The 17,632-nt window shown below is 46.0% G+C and overlaps 1 protein-coding gene across 26 annotated transcripts in view; it reads left to right on the forward strand.

Annotated features, from left to right (window-relative positions):
- The window catches only part of TENM1 (teneurin transmembrane protein 1), a 1,198,498-nt gene that overhangs the window by 1,156,185 nt on the left and 24,681 nt on the right, over window positions 1-17,632 (forward strand). For all 26 annotated transcript variants that reach the window (XM_053273541.1, XM_053273531.1, XM_053273550.1 and 23 more), the window contains 2 exons: window positions 2,467-2,702; window positions 11,174-11,470. In XM_053273541.1, the coding sequence (XP_053129516.1) occupies window positions 2,467-2,702; window positions 11,174-11,470 (533 nt within the window). The remainder of the gene's footprint in view (window positions 1-2,466; window positions 2,703-11,173; window positions 11,471-17,632) is intronic.

The following is a 17,632-nucleotide window of genomic DNA, read 5'->3' on the forward strand; positions in this document are numbered from 1 at the left end:
TTTCAGTTATTAGCCAGATGTGCTAATAGCCAGTTTTATTAGCCAGTGGAAAGTGGAAGTATAGTCATTTGTCATGGACTAAAAGTGTTTCCCAGAATATGGGAAACTCCTACATCGGGCAGCAGCGATATAGGAAGATGCTGAAATGCATCATCTCACACTGTGTGGGAGGAGGCCATGGTCAACCCTTCCTGTAGTCTACCAAAGGCAACCCCAGGGCTCTGTGGGCGCCAGGAGTCGACACCGACTCGACAGCACACTTTACCTTTAAATATCAAGGAGATGATGCAGGCAGATTCCTCTTTGTGACCTGTAGATGCAGTTCTTAGCATCCAAGAGGGCTGGCAACAGGGACCTGGTCGCTGGAACCCCCCAAATTTAGAGCAACAGGCTGTAGGGATGTGCATGGAAGCGCTCCGTGCACTCCCAGGAGGGTGGGGAGGGGGGTTGCTTTAAATGACGGGGAAGGCGCTGCTTTCCTGTCAGCCCCTGCACTGCCATTTCCCCCTCGCAGGCGCTCCCCAGAAAAGCAGGCACGCTGGGCCGCGGCGTCCCTGCTTGCAGCCCAAGCAGCGTCTCCGAGCTAATGGCCGGCACACACGTGCACGGCACACATGTGCGCACCCAGCATCCAGGAGGGCTGGATGAGCGTGGCGATGCTGCTGGGGCTGCAAGCAGGAGCACTGCAGCCCAGAATGCCCACTTTTCTGGGGAGCGCTTGCAAGGGGAAAGCGGCAGTGCGGGGACTGGCAGGTAGGGATGTGCATGTACCGGTCTGAAGGTCTGGTGGTTCGGCCAGGGGGTTAACTTTAAGGAGCAGGGACAGGAGGGTGCTTTTATACTCCCTACACACACACACACCGGCACTATGTTTAAAAACAGTCCCACAGGGCGTCAGTGTATCTCCTTGCCAGCCCAGTGCGCATACGCATACCACGCTCGCATGCACATCGCACACACGTGCACCATGCACTTCTGGTCCGATGGGCACTGGCGCAGCAAGGGGGTATGCTGCCGCCCCACAGGATCTTTTTTAAACAGTGCCGGAAGGGAAAATGCGGCAGGGGGGAGTGTAAAAGCACCCTCCCTGCTCCTTAAAGGTAACCCCCCTGCCGTCGAACCAGCCATCACCGGTTCCATGCACATCCCTACTGGCAGTGCCTTCCCTGTCATTTAAAGCAACCCTACGACCCACCAAACCAGTTCGAATGCCGGTGGAACCTGATCCATGCACATTCCTAACAGGCAGGGGACTTGGTCACGACCAAAATATTTTTCCATCGAAAAGGATGTGATGTCTGTCTGTCTATAGCATTTACATTGCTGAAATCCTGTATTTCCTTTTCATTGTTTCTCGGGGTAGTTTATTGCCTTCACTGAAGCTGTGAGCTCTTTAGGGACTTGAACGCATTTCTTGGGCAGGATCCAGCCTCCGCATTATTGAATAAATGAGTCATGACTAACTTAAGCCCCCTTAATGGCAATGTGACTTAATCTGCTCTGGATTCCACCCCTTGTATATAAAATTATCATTGCCTGCTGCAAACACAAGAGAACTTATTGGCAGTTATCGCAATTACTTGTTTGCATTGAAACCAAACAACAGCAATCATTATTAATCCCATAAACAGTTTGGCGTTACAAACTGATCTGGCCTGTTAAGACAGCTTAGCACTATGGGCCACTTTGGAAGCAGTTGCTGTTGCTAAAAGCAACATAGTGCATCAGTTTTCATACCTGGATCCCCAGATATTGCCAGACTGCAACTCCCACCATCCCCACCACAATGGCCTTTGGTCATTGTAGCTGCAGATTATGGAAGCTGTATCCCCAACAGCATCTGGGGACCCAAATTTGAGAACCCCTGGCACAGAGAACATAAAAATCATTTTGCTGCTTCAGACCAAAGTCTGCCTTGGCTGGCCTGTTTCAAGCATTCTGTGTGATATTTTGGTGAGAATGCCATAAGCAGTCGGAAGATGCAAACACCTATTCCATAGATCAGAGCTCTTTCATTTTAAAGCAGACCATTAACTGTCTTACAATAGCGCTCAGTCCCATGTCTATAGCTGCATTTTAGCAACGTAATTAAACACCTACCCGTTTGGGCCTCTGCTGCACATTAAATTCCTCCAGGCCATCGGTTTTCCCAGGATTAGCCACTGTGCAGCAGAGCAAGAGGGTGAACTTGTCGCTAAAGGGCGAACTTACGAGTTAACCTCCTGAAAGACTGCAGAAAGCAGAAGACCTTCTCTCAAGATCCAGGGTACCTCTTATATGTAAATACCTCGGCTGGGATATAATAATATGTCTGAAAGCCCTGCAGATTTCGAGTTATGAAAAAGTGCAAACATTGGCAGGCCCTACAGCTGTCTGAACTGTGGATAAATATAACCTTTGCATACGCAATGCCTCATAAAGCTACAGAGCTCAGCTCCCTCTCCCCCCTTGTTATGTTACTGACAGACAACACTCAGAATATCTATCGGGTCAGCCCAGATGGGTCGCTGAGAGTCACCTTTGCCAGTGGAATGGAGATCACGCTGAACACCGAGCCACACGTCCTGGCAGGAGCTGTCAACCCCACTTTGGGAAAATGCAACATCTCTCTTCCCGGGGAGCATAACTCCAATCTTATTGAATGGAGGCAGAGGAAGGAACAGAACAAAGGAAACATCTCTGCGTTTGAGAGGCGGTTACGGGTAAGGATATGGTGTAGTGCAAGTATTTTCCTGGAAAGCAATTCATATAAGTATCAGGTTGATTTTACTACCATTATTAGGAATCATAATAATATAACTCCAATATTGTTCCCTCTGCACTGTCAGCTTCTTACTTTTCAGTCCCAATTCCAAGTGATGGTATTGACCTTTAAAGCCTTAAACACCTCTAGGACCAGGATTTCTGAAGGGTCACTTCCACTTGTACTGACCTGGCAGTGTGCTAAGACCCTCATTTCCCCAAAATGAGAATGCGGACTAGAAATCCCACACTGCTAACAGCCTCTGTCGCTCCAGATGAACTCTGCACAAGTGTGTTTGAGGGAAAACAGCACCTCTGATAGGGATGTGTATTAAATTCACCCAAATTCAATTTAAATTTTAATCTGATTTAAATCGATTGAACAGAGTAGAGATTTGTTCAAAGCAAATTCAGGCAAATTTGCTCTAATTTGACTCAACGATTCGAATCTGGACAAATTCAGACTGATTCAGATGAATCTCTACTCTGTTCAGTGGTTCCAAATTGAATTGATTTGAATTCTATTCAAATTTGAATCGAATTTGGGCAAATTTTGTGCACATCCCTAACCTCTGATCCTTAAAGAAAGCCAGTTTGGTGTAGTGGTTTGAGTGTTCGACTAGGACTGGGAAGACCCAGATTCAGATCCCCATTCAGCCATGACCTTCACTGTGTGATTCTGGGCCCGTTGCTTCTCTCTCAGCCTAACCTACCTCACAGGGCTGTTGTGAGGATAAGCGCTGCTCTGGGCTCCTTGGAGGAAGAACAGGATTAAATAAACACTTTAAAATAAACATAAGAGCAGCCTTGTTGGGTAAGTCCAAGGCCTATCTATTCCGGCATCCTGTTTCCCACAGTGGCCCACCAGATGCCTCTGGGAAGTCCACAGGCAAGAGATGAAGGCATTCTCCCTCTCCTGCTGTTGCTCCCCTGCAAGTGGCATTTGGAGACATCCTGCCTCTGAACGTGGAGGTAGCCTATAGCCATCAGGACTAATAAGACCTTAGCCTTCAAGGACAACTGATCTGTGATTGTTGCTTCACACAGTCGCATGGGAATTGCATTTGTCTTGCCATAAAGATGGCCGTGAGACTCGTCCTGATGCAGATGGTATATGAGCAGCTGGTTTGCAATCTTATGTACAATCTGTCTTTAACAAAATATATCTGGGGGCAAAGCTACACAAAACCTTGCCCCAGTCACATGGTAAGGCAGGGTTGAGGGTGATTTAAATAGCAAATGGGGTGCCTAAGCACTTCGCCAATGCTTAGGGGGCTTTCCTCTTGAGCTGAGTGGTGATACTGGAAGTTGCCTTGGTTGGGTGAAAAGTGATTGGCTTTTCAGAGAGCTGGATGTGTCCAGCTCCCATATCCACGCACCCATTTGGCTCTTAAAACTGGACACACCCACATGGGTGAAACAATTTTAATCTCGTTCCACACAGTTAGGGCAGTTCCATATTTAATGACTTTCCTGTTGGCATCACGTCTCGTCTGGCCCTTTGGCTTCTGTTTAACCGGACTATTACCGGACCCCTGTGGCAGGTGGTCGATATCCCTCTGTTTAATTAACAGACTTAAGTTTAAGACCCAATGACATCAATAACTTGCAAGAAAAATGCTTTAGGAAATCTGTTTTCCATTTGACAGAAATTCTCCTTTGGGAGGCTTTGATGAGTACGGTGAATATTTAGCATGCGGTCTAATGGTCTAACAACGACCTGTGTATACAGTGATTATCAGAGACCTGTCAAATCTGAGAAGAAGGGGGGAGATGGGAGGTTCCAGTCTTTCCCCCAAATTCCTTTGCCTCCCACCCCCTCATCTATCACTGAGGCCATTAATTCAAGTGGAGTCAGGGATGAGGCCAGGCCTGCGCTCCTGAAGTTGCCCATGCTTCCTCCAAACTGAACATGGCCTCCAGTCCTGAAGAGGAAGCCAGAAACACTCCCTCTTCTCAGCTCAGATTGGAGCTGTGTTTGTTGTGGAGAGCTATCGCCATCTTTTCCCTTTCCCCTCCCTGACCCCAGCTCCTGGTTTGGGTAGAGAAGCATTCAGAATTTCATCTGATTTTTTTTCCTGAATTTCTTAGCCTTCTCTGTGAGAGCTACTAAAGGTAAAGTGTGCCATCGAGTCGGTGTCAACTCCTGGCAACCTGGTTGTCTTTGGTAGAATACAGGAGGGGTTGACCATTGCCTCCTCCAGCGCAGTATGAGATGATGCCTTTCAGCCTCTTCCTATATCGCTGCTGCCCAATATAGGTGTTTCCCATAGTCTGGGAAATATACCAGCGGGGATTCGAACCGGCAACCTCTGGCTTGCTAGTCAAGTCATTTCCCTGCTGCACCATTAGGTGGCTACCACAAATATTTATATTCTTCTTTTCAACCAATGTTCTCAATACGATTTACACAGGAAAATGAATCATAAATAAAGATGGTTCTCTGTCCCAAAGAGGGCTTGCAATCTAAAAAGAAACATAAGGTAGACACCAGCAACAGCCACTGGAGGGATGCTGTGCTTGGGGATGGATAGGGCCAGTTGCTCTTCCCCTGCTAAATACAAGAGAATCACCATTTTTTAAAGGTGCCTCTTTGCTCAGTTGGCAGGGGGTAAGGCAGCCTGCATGAGAAAGGTCCAGACTGAGAAAGCTGCAGATCTGGGAATTCAAAGGGATCAAGTCCCAGCAGCTCCTGATAATCAGCAGGCTGGTTCACATGATCTTTAAAATTTGGGGAGCTATGTGCACTCTTGCTTTGTGATCGTGTGCTTTTAAAAAACAAGGTGGGGGAAGTGATAGTGTGAGTGGCACCCGCTGGGTAGGAGGGGTTTTCCTCCTGCTTCGTTCAACAGTCGTGTACAGCTGCTGGGTAGGACAGACAGGAGCTTCGCACACAATCACTTCCCCTCTCTTCTACCTTGCTTTTTACTCATTCACAATACGGGAGCCCACACAGCTCCCGATCCTGGGTAGGAGACATGTTCTACCCTGTTAAAGATGCTGTGAATCAGTCTACTATATACTGAGACTTGCAGGAGCAGAGACGAGGCACTCTCCCCTCCCCCCCCAATGTGCACCACTAATGTTATATCAGGGGGTTACTTTGTCCCAGGTTCTGCTTGGTTGGATTCCTGCAAACAGCAATCTATGCGTAAAAGTCATGGAAGAAGAGAAACACCCATTTTACTAATGTATCGGGAGTTGGCTGAAATGTAGAAGTTACTACCTGTTTCATAGATTGTGAAATATATCATCCTTGCTTGATTCCTCGCTTCCCCAGTATGTGATAAAAATAAAACCAAAGCCAAGCTTCCTTCGTACCAGCATAAATCCTATTTTGCTCCCCTTTTTTTTCTGGTGATCCGTGCTGCTGGGGCTACTGTTTACCCATAAAGTAAAGTAAAGTGTGCCATGCCTATAGCTGATCTGTAATACAGCTACTTCCAGTGGAAAAAGCTGCATTCATGTAGACTGCACATTTCCTATCTATACTGTAAAACAGCAACGTAAAAGAACCGTCATCTCTGATTACCAGAGCTGAGTGAAAGACAAGTCTAACATCCCAACCCAGAATGGCATATAAATATCAAAACACCACTCCCCCCTTTTGTTTTTCTGCCCTGCTGTCCCACCTGCAATAGCCAATAGCCTTCTTGCCTCAATGAACATATGACTCTTCCTTATACTAAATCAGGTGATTGATCTTTTGAGCCCAATTGGCAATTCCAAGGGTAACGGAATCAGGCATGTTACCATGAAAAGGGACGTACTTTTTTCACGCAGTGCATAATTAATCAATGGAATTCTCTGCCACAGGATGTGGTGATGGCCACCAGCCTGGATGACTTTAATAGGGGCTTAGACAAATTCATGGAGGACAGGCCTATCAATGGATACTAGCCTAGATGGGTATAGGCCTCCTCCAGCCTCAGAGGCAAGATGCCTCTGAATACCAGATGCAGGGGATGCACTCATCTCTTGCCTTTGGGCTTCCCAGAGACATCTGGTGGGCCACTATATGAAACAGGATGCTGGACTAGATAGGCCTTGGGCCTGATTCAGCAGGGCTGTTCTTATGTACCACCTTTTTCAATTACTGTAGCCATATGCAATTTTTTGAGTTGATGTTGTATATACCCACTAGCAAGAGAACATCCCCTACCATAAGGTCATATTTTTACAAACCCCTTTCTCATTCATATATATATATATATATATATATATATATATATATATATATATATATATCTCTCTCTCTCTCTCTCTCGCAACATATATTGGTAACTGAATCAGAGATGATGTCCAAACAACTGGGAATATTCCTCAAGCTGAGAAATTCCCTGCTCTTCTTGTTCAAGCCTTCCTTCCCTTTCTCTTCCCCACTGAGCTCCATTATCTCTGGCTTATCTGGTTGTCTTTTAACTGTCCTCTGTCCACAAACATTCCGCTCCATTGAGTTACATTGGGGCAATGGAGGGGGGTGTTGCCCTCTTTGTCTTTTCTCCGTTTTTTGTGTGAAACTGATATATCTGTGGGTTACCCCAGCTCTGACAGTACCTCCCCTCACCCGCATGTACTCTGGTTATGCAGCTCTAAGGATCATAAAATTTCTAGCTCTTTCAGAAAGAGGTGTAAGATTCAGTTCTTGCTAAAGACTCAGGGTACATCATTCAACAAACTCATCCAATGTTATCACAACATTAAGATGAGCACCCTTTAAGGTGCAGTCAAGAGCTTATCTCTTAATTTATACTATTGTCTTCATTCTTTGCTTCACATCATAATGTTGCTACTGTGCAATGGTCTGCAGGCTACTGTTAAATGAAAATATATGCATATGCATATATGCAAAATATATGCATAGATGCCCAAACTATAATATCAAAGTGATTTCTTAACAACTTTGCGAGGTCTGTTGTTCCTGCGAATGCCAGACAAAGGTGTGTGTGTGTGTGTGTGTGTGTGTGTGTGTGTGTGTGTGTGTGTGTGTGTAATGGCCAAATTGGTTATTAAACAAACACACAGTTCTTCAGAAGAAGCCACATGGAGAAGTACCTTTTATTTAACTGCCATTAGAAGTTGCTACAAACTACAATCACCAGGAGCATGTTGGGTTGCTTTAAAGAAAAGCTCAGCTATTGTAAAGTGTCAGTGTTAAGCTTGGTAGTGCATGTACCTAAAAAATGCAGTGAAGGCTGCTCAAAAAAGAGCCCCAAGCTTCTGCTTTGTCTCTAAATAGAGGGGAGGAGCCATTCTGCCTAGTGTGAAATCATAGCCCTGGTAGTAATTAACAGATGTCGAACTCTGTGAGAGATTCTCCCACAAAGAAAGCTAAGCTAAGTGCCATGAAAGCCCGTGGGACTTAAGGGTTTCACGGTGTGCTTAAGGCATATGGATATACACAGCTGCCGTATACCGAGTCAATCCATTGGTCCATCTTGCCCATTATTGTCTACTGTGGCTTTTCAGGATCTCATAAATAAGCTGATCATGTAGTAGCAAGCATGAATTGTCCTCTTTGCTAAGGAGGATCTGCTCTAGTTGCATTTAAATGGGAGACTACATTTGTGAGCACTGTAAGATATTATCCTTAGGAGATGGGGCCACTCTGGGAAGAGCATCTGCTTGCTTGCATGCTGAAGGTTCCAAGTCCCCTCCCTGGCAGCATCTCCAAGATAGAGCTAAGAGAGACCCCTGCCTGCAACCTTGGAAAAGCCGCTGCCAGTCTGTGTGGACAATACTGAGCTAGATGGACCAATGGTCTGACTCAGTATATGGCAGCTTACTATGTCCATATGATCCTTGAAGCATTTGTGAATGCCCCCCTATGAAATCCTAATGTGCAATTCCCTATCTCCCTTTCTCCAACCCGGCCTTCTGTGCTCCCAGGCTTGCAATTTCCCGTCACATCATTCAGCGAGCTTCCTCCATTAATCTCTCCTGAGCGGCTGCGTATGAAAACAGATCTGCTATTCATAACGCAGATCTCAGCATGCTGCAATATGAAATGTGAGAGAAGCACACCTTTTAGCTGCTTCCAGGGGCTCCTCCCGGTGGGTAGTGATTTTAGGTTTCCCAAAAGCAAGGCCAATGATAGGGTAGTGGGATTATTCCCCCCCCTTTTAATTTTGTAACTCGTACCAGCTGCCGCCTGGAGAAATGCCATCGCCACTGGCCCCGCTGCGACCTTAACTTCTGGGTAGAAGTTTGCCTGTTATAAGTCAATGTATACTTGCAATGACAGAGCAGTGACAGGTTGAGAATACTCAGCCACAGCCTGACAGATGATCTGCAAGAGTAAACATGCACAACACGGCCACCAGCCATAAAATGAAAACACATTGGTGACCTGACCCAGCGGCAGACATGAGAGTAGCTCGGATCAGGTATCAGTGGGCGATAGTGCCAGCCAGCTGTTTAGGAGGGAGGGAATTTGGCTTCCCCATTGGAGAATTGGGCATTCGGAAGCTGTTACTGCTGATTTGCTGACGGGTGCTGCACATGCATCTGCAGATGAGCATGGGAACATAGGAAGCTGCCTTTATACATCTTGCTTCCGGTCGTGCTTATTACAGTCCTCTGTACTGTGCTCACGCGCCTATATTCCCCTTTGTAACATGGAGTTTAAAACACTGTTCTGGATGGGGGAGAAGGGGCTTAATTGTGCCCAGCCTCTCATTTAATGCTCTGATTGACACACGAGTGCATGGTGATGGAAACAGGCACATAGGGAGCTGCCGTATACCAAGTCAGACCTTTGGTCCAACAAGCTCAGGATTGTCTGCACGGACTGGCAGCGTCTTCTCCAAGGTTGCAGGCAGGAGTCTATCTCAACCCTACATTGGAGATGGCACGGAGGGAATCTGGGATCTTCTGCATGCAAGCAGGCAAAAGCTCTTCCCCGAGCAGGTCCTATCCCCTAAGGGGAATATCTTACAGTTCTCACAGGGCAGACCTTGCTTGGCGAAGGGGATGATTCGTGCTTGCTACTACAAGACCAACGGTCACCTCCGACACTGAATTGAGCCATGGACTGAAGTCATAACTCTGGTTGGTGCATGCAGTTCCTCGTCTAGCTAGAGATGAGCACAGGGAGGAGGTTGGATTGGAGCATATGTCTGGGAGCATGTTCCAACTCAAAACCAGTCCTTAGGAACATAGGAAGCTGCCTTACCCCGAGTCAAACTGTTGGCCCACCCAGCTCAGTATTATCTACACCAGTGGTCCCCAACCAGGGTTCCTCCAGATGTTCCTGGACTACAACTCCCAGCATCCCCAGCCATTGTGGCTAGGGATGCTGGGAGCTGTAGTCCAGCAACATCTGGAGGAACCCTGGTTGGGGACCACTGGCCCACTGCTCCCTCTAACAGGGACTTCCAGATGTTGTTCAGTACAGCTCCCAGCACCCCCAGCTGCAATGGCCTTTGGCTGGGGATTGTGGGAGTTGTAGTCAAGAACATCTGGGAATCCCTGTTAGAGGGAACACTGCACTGGTCTACTGAGGCGGCGGCTCTCCAAGGTTACAGGCAGGAGTCTCTCCCAGCCCTACCTGAAGATGCTGCCAGGGAGTGAACCTGGGACCTTCTGCATGCAAAGCAGATGCTCTTCCAGTGGGTTATGGCTGAATCCCGGTGGAGCTATGGTTTATTGTAGGAGCATAGGAAACTGCCCTATACGGAATCAGACCCTTGGTCCATCTAGCTCAGGCCTGCTCAACTTCCCCTCTCAGCTGTTTTTTGGACTACAACTCCCATAATCCCTAGCCAGAGTTGTCAGTAGCCAGAGGTTATGGGAGTTGTAGGCCAACATTTGCAGGAGAGGGGAAGTTGAGCAGCCCTGATCTAGCCCAGTATTGTCTACACCAGGAATTCTCAATGTTGGGTCCCCAGATGTTATTAGACTTCAACCCCCATCATCCCCAGCCCCAGTGGCCTTTGGTTGGGGATTATGGGACTTGAAGTTCAATAACATCTGGGGACACAATGTGGAGAATCCCTGGTCTGCACTGACTGGCAGTGGCTCTCCCAGGTTTCGGGCCAGAGTCTCCCCCAGCCCTAAGAGGAGATGCGCCTGGGGTTGAGCCTGGAACCCTCTGCGTGCAAGCATGCAAATGCTCTTCCAATGAGCTACGACCCCATCCCGTAAGAGGAATATCTTACAGCACTCACATGCGGACACCCATTCAAAAGCAAACCAGCACAGAATATGCTGAGATTGGCAGATCTGTATGACATATACCCAATCTTGGCATTTCCCTCCCAAGAGTGGAAGTAGGGCACGCACATGTTCATGGGACTCTGACCACTCTGTTGAATCTCTGGTCTGGTGTGATGCATAAAGACGTCCTAAATGCCTTTTTCTACAGAAGTGCTTCAGTTCTATAAATAAATAAGTAAGTAAGTCATGCTGTCCTCACTATATTCCTCTCCAGGCCCATAATAGAAACCTGCTATCAATTGACTTCGACCACATAACCAGAACAGGGAAAATCTATGACGACCATCGCAAGTTCACTCTTCGGATCCTCTACGACCAGGCAGGCCGTCCGATTCTTTGGTCCCCCATCAGCAAATACAATGAGGTCAACATCACTTACTCCCATTCTGGGTTAGTGACCTACATTCAGAGGGGGACGTGGATGGAGAAGATGGAGTATGACCCAGGCGGGAAGATCATTTCCAGAACATGGGCGGACGGTAAAATATGGAGTTACACGTACTTAGAAAAGGTACGTTGAAAACGACTTTTGGATTGCACCTGTTGAGATTCTGTGACCAATCTGAGTGTGAATTAGATGCAATGGTGGGGTAGTCCCCACCCTTTAGAGCAGGGCTGCACAACTTCAGCCCTGCTGCAGATGTTGGACTACAACTCCCATCATCCCTGACTACAGGCCATTTGTGGCAGGGGATGATGGGAATTAATCATTACATGCTAATTGTCTATTGATGCTCAGTTTTTTTTAAATTGGAGACCACTCAAAGTGGTACCCATCACCTGTAATTAAACAAAACATTCTAGGCCCGTTTACACATTATGTTCAACATAATGAGTTCAATATGATGAGTGTACAGTGTACATAGGTTCGTATCTGAACACAGGTACTGTCATTCACATGTTGTGCTGAACCCAGGTACAGAAGTACATTTCCTATCTGTACCATGCCAGTATTGAAGGGTCAGTATCCAGGCTCACTTTTTAAATGTGGCCCTCATTATCCACGGGGTTCCATTCCTGCTAATTGCTGTGGATATCGAATAAAGAAACCTTAACTTGTGGGGATTGGGGGGTTAGTTCCCTAAGCCCACTGAAGTGTGCTGAATAATCACAAGAAAAAAATGGGGTGGGGGGCAGAAATAAGCACCGTACTTTGCTCTCCAGCACTGCCCCCAAAACTTCCAAATCCTCCAATTTTTATTCCTTTTTGAGGGTTTTGTTTTGGGTTTGGGTTTTTTGGAGAAAGGAGCCACAAAATGGCTCAGCACTACAAAATGGCAGGAAATGGTGGCAGAAGTCATTTCTAGCCACCCAAGAACTGCATAGGCGAAAATAACCCTATTTTTGCCTCATGAATAAAGAAACTGCGCCCCAATGATCCAACCATGGATACATGAAACCGTGGGTACTGGGACCACAGGTAACGAGAGAACCTGTACAGCCATTCAGACAAATACATGTACGAGCATAATGTCTGAATCGAGTTTCTGTCATTGCATTCAGCTTCATGTCTGCATTTAGCCAATGGTTGGGGGATATGTGTGAAAGAGGGATGCGTGACGGAGGTTTCCACAAATGATGTTCTTTCGCTGCTACCATTTTTCTTGTTTGGAATATTTATATACTGCTTTTCAGCTCCAAAAAAGCCAAGCTCTCAAAGCAGGTGACATAGAAAAATGAATTAGGAGGTGATTCCCTACCCCAAAGGGCTTCACAGGCCAAAAAAAAACACCACAGGCTATTACACCCATTCTGAAAGAGCTACATTGACTACCAATTGGTTTCTTGCTCCAATTCAAAGTGCTGGTTTTGACCTTTAAAGCCCTTAACAGTTTGGGCCCTGGATATCTGAAGGACCACCTGCTCCCAAGGGTTCCTGCCTGCTTAACAAGATCATTGCGGAGGGTGGGGTGCTCTGCTCCACATGCCAGTGGGAAGGGAGGCTCAGCTGTCGAGCATGTGGGACAGGGCCTTCTCAGTCATTGCCCCCAGGTGTTGGAATGCTCTCCCGGCTGGCATCCGCTCCTCAGTCTCCATGACAGTTTTTAGGAAACAAGAAAACCACATGGCTCTTCACCTGGGCAAATGAAAGTTATGTTTTTACTGCTGCTGCTGCTTTGTGTTTTTATGTATTACTAGCTGACCCCTCACAGAGCATCTGTGCACTCGTTGGGCCCGGCAGTTACTTCTCCCCCCCCCCCGACCTTCTGCCCCAGTCTCCGCTTCCTGACCACAGCCGGCCCATGCCGAGCCCAGCCACTTCTGCCCCCCCCTTCTTTCCCCCCTCCTGGGTCTTGCCTCTGCGGCCGGGCTCGGCCCACCGCCGCCACTTGCCTCCATGGCCTCTGGCCGCGGCGACCAATCCTCCTGGGTGCGCCTCAGCCAATCAGGCGCCTCCGCTGCCCAGCCAGTCAGCTGGGCACCGGGACGCACATTCCAAGGCACACCCAGGAGAATTAAATATATGGATCGTTTTTAATGGGTTTTAAAAAATTTAAATAGAGATATTCTTTTTATATTTATATTGTCTGCACTTTTTTAATTATAACCATGTATTGTTTTCGCTATATTGTAAACCGCTTAGAGATTATTATAATGAAAAGCAGTGTCTAAATCGAACAATAAATAAAAAGGAACGAGGGAGGCAACAGCCACTAGGACGGATGCTGTGCTGGGTTGAGGAAGATCAGCTGCACCAGCTTCCTTCCAGTTAAGAGCAGGTCCACGGCAAAGCAGTGCCACCCACCTCAGCCAGGCAGCTCAGAAGGGGGCCGTGTAGGCATTTCGCCCCCCAAAAGCTGGCCGGGCAACGATACGGCAGCAGCGTTCATCCTGGAATTTTACCCTGTCAATCTTTTCCTTCATATTAATAAGCGTGTCCCACTTCTCTAAGAGGAGGCTCCTCGGACTGAAAAGTTAATGTGCACGGAATCACCTTAAGAATGGTAAAATTGAGCATTAACATTCGGGAAATGGAACGGCAAAGGTAGCTTTGAAGTGTGGACTGCAGAGGTGACCTGGATAGAGAAAAGACTGAGATGAAATGCCACATAATAGCCTCCAATCATGCCTAGGTGTCTCTGCCAAAGCCCATTTAAATCCAACAGGAAAGCCTTTCAGTGGTCCTTAGATCAGACCCTATGTCGGTAGCTGCTGGCACACACCAGTGTCTGTCAGTTCATTAGTGGCTTCTGGGAAAGAAGCAGGAGCAGATTCTAATGACCAGCAGGTCGCCAGCATCTCTCTCATCTTCTGTCTCTCCCAGTTTTAGAATCAGGGTTTCTTTTTTTCTTTTTTTAAATTTAGATTTTTTTTTAAACACATCCTATCCTCCCAAAGCTCAGGTTATTTCCAAGCGATGATTCAAAAACATGTAAATTAAAGTAGAGTTTAAGAAGATGAAATCTGTCATTCAAAGAAGCACAAGGGCAGCTAAATTTGTAATTATCCAAGGATGGGGAAAGGAAAGGAAAACCCTCCATTGAGCAAAGATTGGTTTGATAAAATTTGGGACATGCTCATTATGGACAGAATTTCTTAAGAGCAGAAAGTTGCTTTACACCAAGTCAGACCCTTGGTCCATCTAGCTCAGTATTGTCCACACTGACTAGCAGCAGCTACTCCAAGGTTGCAGGCAGGAGTCTCTCTCAGCCCTTTCTGGAGATGCTGTCAGGGAAGGAACTGGGAACCATCTACATGCAAGCAGGCAGGGGCTCTTCCCCATCCCCTATGGGAAATATCTTACAGTGCTCAAACATGGAGTCTCCCATTCAAATGCAACCCAGGGCAGACCCTGCTTAGCAAATGGGACAATTCATGCTACCCCAAGACCAAATTAAATAACATATCAACCCCCAATCTAAAGATAACTTTTTACCATGTTGTATACCTTTCTTGAGCTGTATTGACAAGTCTACAATCACACACAATAAACCAGAATGTTTGAAATCCATCCTCATTTATTTAAAAGCCAAACAAAAAGACTCACTGATTACAAAGGAAACATATATCACTCAGCATAATTTATAATGACTGTTCTTGCTTAACAACTTTGTTCTTTTTATACTGTGAAAATTGATTGATTGATTAAGTGCCATCAAGTTGGTGTCGACTCTTAGGGACCACATAGATAGATTCTCTCCAGGATGATCTGTCTTCAACTTGGCCTTTAAGGTCTCTCAGTGGTGCATTCATGGCTGTCATCATCAAGTCCATCCACCTTGCTGATGGTCGTCCTCTTCTTCTCTTTCCTTCCAATTTTCCCAGCATTATGGACTTCTCAAGGGGCCTGGGTCTTCACATAATGTGTCCAAAGGATGATAGTTTCAGCCTGGTCGTTTGTGCCTCAAATGAAAATTCTGGATTGATTTGTTCTAGGATCCATTTGTTTGTTTTCCTGGCTGTCCAGGGTAGCCTCAAAAGTCTTCTCCAACACCAAATTTCAAAAGCGCCAATACTTTTCCTATCTTGCTTCTTCGAAGTCCAACTTTCGCATCCATAGAGTGTCATGGGAAAAACCAGTGTCCGAATGATTCTAATCTTTGTAGGGGTAGACACGTCACAGCACCTGAATATCCTTTCCAAGGCCTTCATTGCAACCCTACCGAGTGCTAGTCTGCAGCATATTTCTTGACTGCTGGATCGTTGACTGTTGATGGTCGATCCTAAAAGGCAGAATCTATCCACCACTTCAATGTCTTCATTGTCAATTCTGAGGCTGGTTGCTGTACCTGTTGTCATTAGTTTAGTCTTCTTTACATTTAGTCATAGTCCCATTTTTTTCACTGTGCTCCTTGGCTTTCATTACTAGAGCTTTCATTACTCAGCTATCAGAGTGGTGTCATCAGCGTAGTGCAAGTTATTGATGTTTCTTCCTCCAACTTTAAAACCACACTCATCTTCCAATCCAGCTTCTCTCAGTATATGTTCAGCATGTAAGTTGAATTAATAAGGAGAAAGTATACAGCCTTGTCTTAATCCTTTGCCCATCTGGAACCAGTCCGTTTCACTGTATTCCATCCGGACTATGGCTTCCTTTCCTGTGTGTAGGTTTCTCATGAGAACAATGAGATGTTCTGGGACACCCATTTTCCTAAGGATATTCCACAACTTGATATGGTTGATGCAATCGAAGGCTTTTCTGTAGTCAATAAAGCACACATTGACCTCTTTTTGGTATTCTTTGGCTTTCTCAATTATCCAGCGTGCGTCAGCAATGATGTCTCTTGTTCCTCGGTCTTTTCTGAACCAGCTTGAACATCTGGGATTCCCCTTTCCACATAGGGCTCTAATCTGCATTGAATGACCCTGAGCATTATTTTGCTAGCATGTGGAATTAAGTCTCCTTTCTTTGGTATGGCTACGTAGACTGACCTCTCCCAATCTGTTAGCCACTCTGTTGTTCTCCAAATTTGCTGCCATAGTTTGGTTAGAGGCTTGACTGATTGTGAAAATACCAACATTTAAAAATACTAAATTGTTTAAAGAAAACTTGTAATAACTTCCTTCTCATCTCCAGCCACTAAATGCTTGCCTAGTCAAAAACTGTCCACATTGCTCCCTGGAGATATTTAGAATGAGTTCACAAGTTACGGGGGAAATCAATTCCCATTTGTCCTCAACCACTGTCCGCAAGTGAACAGTTTAATGTGTAAAAGGGAGGGTGTTTTTTTAAAAAATGTAATTATATATGTAGGGCATGTTCCTTCCTACATGGGCAAAGGAATCACATAGGAAGCTGCCTTATACTGAGTCCGTCATTGTTCCATCTAACTCAGTATTGTCTACACTGACTGGCAGCAGCTCTCCAAGGTTCCAGGCAGCGGTCTTTCCCAGCCGTACCTCAAGATTTTTCAGGCGGCAACTTTCCTTTGGGAGGGTGGATGTGCGCTCACATATCAGCCAGATTTACCCCAAAGTCTGTGCGATAATCCAATATGTGAGAGCACTTCACATATGGTTTGTCCCCCCGCCAACGTATTGGAACCCAGCCCAGTTTATGTCCAGAGTAAAAAGAAAAAAGAAACAACCCTCTTTTTGCGTCAGAGTATCCGTTGGGCCCCAAACTCACAGTAAAGCCTGCTGTCTGAAAAGCCTCCTGCAGACTCTGGGGATTTACCCTGGAAGGCATGCAAAGCATATGCCTGCCACTGAGCTACAAATAAACCTAATTAAAATATAGCTGCCAGATTGAGGTAGACCCTTGGTCCATCTGGCTCAGTATGGTGTACACTGACTGTGAGGATAAACATAACCGATCGATCAATCAATCATCTTTATTACGGTCAAAGACCAGCACAGGGTAAAGTACAGATACAATGTAATCAAACTCATGCTAAATAAAACATAACTCTCGAAGCTAAATAGGATTAAGATATTATTATTGTTATTATTATTACATTTATAGGTGAAACTCGGAAAATTAGAATATCATGCAAAAGTCCATTAATTTCAGTAATGCAAATTAAAAGGTGAAACTGATATATGAGACAGACGCATTACATGTAAAGTGAGATAAGTCAAGCCTTAATTTGTAATAATTGTGATGATCATGGCGTACAGCTCATGAAAACCCCAAATCCACAATCCCAGAAAATTAGAATATTACATGGAACCAAGAAGACAAGGATTGTAGAATAGAACAATATCGGACCTCTGAAAAGTATAAGCATGC

This window comes from Hemicordylus capensis, chromosome 11 (genome assembly GCF_027244095.1).
Source record: "Hemicordylus capensis ecotype Gifberg chromosome 11, rHemCap1.1.pri, whole genome shotgun sequence".
Classification (NCBI taxonomy): domain Eukaryota; kingdom Metazoa; phylum Chordata; class Lepidosauria; order Squamata; family Cordylidae; genus Hemicordylus; species Hemicordylus capensis.